We start from the raw sequence: 3,530 nt of genomic DNA on the forward strand, positions 1-3,530 counted from the left end.
TAGTAAATATATACAAAATATAATGGGCTACATAAAATAGATGGGCTAACTAGCTAATACAAGGCTAGCTATTGGCTATACATGATAATGGGCTATAACGACTATACGTACACTAATAATTTGTTACTGAAGTACGTTTTTTTTAATAAATTGTCTTAAATTGTGGTCAAAAACCTTGTGCTCCTACGTACTGATATTGGTCAAACTTGATTTTCCTAAAATCAATTGTTTTACAATTTAGGTGAGCCGTCTCTTCCTATTAGTTGGTTAATCACCAGTCGACTTCAAGTCTTCCTAAAATTAAAGATGTTGGTATGAGCAACATGGAGAATAATGGTTCTATAACAATTGGTTCATATATATATTTCAGAAAGAATAATACAAGAATCTTGATTTTTAACGACACGGTATTAGAATAGCACCCATGGGTACCTTCAACAAACATAACGATAACAATGCCTAATCAATTGATCAGATTTCAGTAGTGATGATAATAACGCTTCATCACTACGTAAAAACTTTGATTAAGGGATTTTTCAGACTCTATAACATTAATAAAACATGTGGTAATATGGATGACAATGGAAAGTCCATGTGAGATACTGACAATAGTGGTATCCATTTGACACACACTTATTAGACGCATGAGAATTCTTAGAGCATGAGATTTATTAAGAGCTTAATCCATTCATCTGACTCCGGTCATCACAAACTCCTAGACAGAAGCAACTCCATCTGAGGCTTTCACGGTTATGACCTTATGATAGTGACTTTCTTCACATTCTTTACCCGGCATCTGTTCTTCTAGTGCTATTATCTTCTCGTCAATAGGTACAGATGGAAGCTTGGTGTCCTTGCTAAGACCCCAAACAACAAGATAAAGCCCTGCAACTATGACAATGGCTCCAATAACCCTGTGAAAATGTTAATTAATTAGCTAGCTTATCATTACTTCAAGTTAACACTACCAACCAAATTAATGAACTGAAAAAGATACCTTCCTAGGTACATTTGCTCAGCTAGAATAATGGAACCCATCACAGCTACAATTATCATGCACAATGGACTAAATGCAGTCACAAAAACAGGACCTTTGACTCTCATTACTAGTCCTTGGATGTAATATGCTAGACCCGAACACACTATGCCCTGCATAAAGATCACACAATCAGAGATCTTTAGATTCACACACACACACAACACAAATTTGTTGGTTCAACGAGCATCCTTACCGTGTATACAGTTGCCATTAGTGTTGTGTCCCACTTTATTGCCCAGGCTGCGGGATTTCCCCTCTCCATTATCAATGCCAATATCCCCCCCTCAATTGTTCCCATTAAGCATATCCAAGCAGTTAGAGAAATCTCAGAGGGATAAGACTTTAGGGTGATCGACTGTAAGTATACGGAACAAGTTAGAGATATAATCTAGGTATATTTGGTGGGATGGAATGAAATGAAAAAAGAATACAATGATCAATGGGAGTGAGAAAAGAATACAATGATAAATGTAAAAGAATAAGCAAGACAATGAAATGAGTTATTATAAATATTTTATATGATCATGTTTGATTGGTGTAAATGAATATAATGAAATGAATATTTTATATATATGCAAGGTATAGTCTAAACATTGTTTTTAATTATAATTATTGAATCTGTTATTTACATAACTAAAAAAAAAAAAAAAAAAAAAAAACTCATTAAAAAGAAGAAGTTACTTTTAGAAAATAAATCTATAATATAACTAAAATCGTGAAGTTCTTTCAAAAAAAGATTTTTGTTATAAAAGATTCTATAAATAAATGTGGGTTATTTTGCACTTTTTAAAATCCGTTTCATGAAGGAGAAAAAAAACACGTAATCAAAACAAAATGAAAAAAAAAAAAACAATTAAAATCGGCAAAACGAGAGGCTTTTTTTTTTAATTCCACAGAATTAAACCATTCCATTTCTTCTGTCGTACTAAACACTAATACTAGCATAGTTTATAGGGACTCTTACTTGCAGAATCATGAAACCAGACCAACTAACACATCCAACAGTGATCATAAAAGCACCCTTGAGAGAATGGTGAAGATCTACCCCACTGGTTGCAACTTCATGATACGTTCTTCCTTTTGTCCAAAAAAGCTCTAAAATCGGGCCTTTCATAAGTGTCATCACCATGGCACCTGCAACAGTTGTCACTGTCCCTAATACCTTGGCCTGGCTATGGATGCTCTTTAGGTTTAGCTTCTCAACTCTGAAAAAATCATAATCGATCCCGAAGCTTTTTATACATAAACTTATATATATCATGTCTTTTCTGCATGCATGTTTAATAGTTTTTTACCTTAAAATACATGCCATGACAAAAGTTATAGCAGGAAGAACATTCGACATCGCAGCTGCAAAAGTCGCTGTGGTAGCTTTGAGGCCCATAAAATAAAGATTTTGATCAATAACCGGCCTGCCAACATATAAAAGCTTGTTATATAAGCAATATGTTAGAATGTTTTAGATTCGGTTTTCTTAAACTTACTCTAGTAGTGCAAGCATCATAATCTTGAAAAAAATCGGACGTGTCATTTTTGGCCTCGTTTTCCTGGTTTAAAAAATGTAATTAAGAATTCATAAAACACAAATCCATATAAACTGTGATAATCACGTGGGACATGACAGGATTGGACAGGTTTTCAAGGACTCGTTTAAAACTTTAGCAAGACAAGAAATGGAGAGTGTGTCCTTGTTCCATCTTTTTGAGTGAGACAAACAATTGCAATGTTCGTCCCATTGAAATCTCTTGTAGTCTTAGTTTCAGTCCAGTGCATGCTAAACGCAGTATAACCTATCAAGAAGAATCGCGAAAGGGGCCATGACAAGAGTGGCGACTGCATGGCGATAAACAACAAATACGTAATTGCTCATTCCTTCATTCAATGCCACTTTAGAAAGAATGTCCATGCCTGCAAACCCGAACTGTATGAAAACAACAGCAAAAAATGGCTTCCCCTTGTGAAAGAATTCACTCATACCCTCAGATTTACTCATCTCGCTATATATGTATGAAAGCTAAAGTTGTTTAATATGAGATGTGTAATGGGTGTTTGGAGATTCTTGCCTCTTTGGTTTATATACTACACTTGTTAAACAGTTGGACAACTTTTATGGCAAATCTTGTTGCCACTATATAATCTAACACCTTTTTTGTTTGTGGAAATTTATGACATTCTTTTTAAGTTTATCTGGGTTTTTGGGACTCATGTTGTAGCCAATGTCACATGACTAGACATTAAACGTCGTCGGTGTATAAGAAAAATAGGATTTTGCTCGAGTTGAACTTGCTCCTTTCCAGTAAGGTACTAAGACCATGCATGGACTTCATATCTTGCAAATTTGTCACATAGTTCTCTTTCTACTTTTGGAAAATATTTGCAACGCCAAGTTTGCACATTAGACCATATTAAAAAAATCAAATTAAAATTGATCATTTTAATATTTTAACTACTCATTAATTTATCTGTTTCGTTTATTTACAACTATATAAAT

The 3,530-nt window shown here is 34.1% G+C and overlaps 1 protein-coding gene across 1 annotated transcript; it reads right to left on the reverse strand.

Moving 5' to 3' along the window:
• Positions 1 to 519: 519 nt before the first annotated feature.
• LOC145120573 (WAT1-related protein At2g37460-like) lies at positions 520 to 3,099 on the reverse strand. Its single transcript, XM_079056382.1, has 7 exons — positions 2,830 to 3,099; positions 2,524 to 2,586; positions 2,335 to 2,451; positions 2,004 to 2,244; positions 1,233 to 1,394; positions 998 to 1,149; positions 520 to 914 (listed from the first exon to the last, which is right to left on the reverse strand). The coding sequence occupies exons 1-7, from the start codon at positions 3,030 to 3,032 to the stop codon at positions 716 to 718; spliced, it is 1,137 nt and encodes a 378-aa protein (XP_078912508.1). The 5' UTR covers positions 3,033 to 3,099; the 3' UTR covers positions 520 to 715.
• Positions 3,100 to 3,530: the final 431 nt, after the last annotated feature.

Source organism: Lactuca virosa, chromosome 6 (assembly GCF_052849685.1).
Source record: "Lactuca virosa cultivar CGN04683 chromosome 6, Lactuca_virosa_CGN04683_v6, whole genome shotgun sequence".
Classification (NCBI taxonomy): domain Eukaryota; kingdom Viridiplantae; phylum Streptophyta; class Magnoliopsida; order Asterales; family Asteraceae; genus Lactuca; species Lactuca virosa.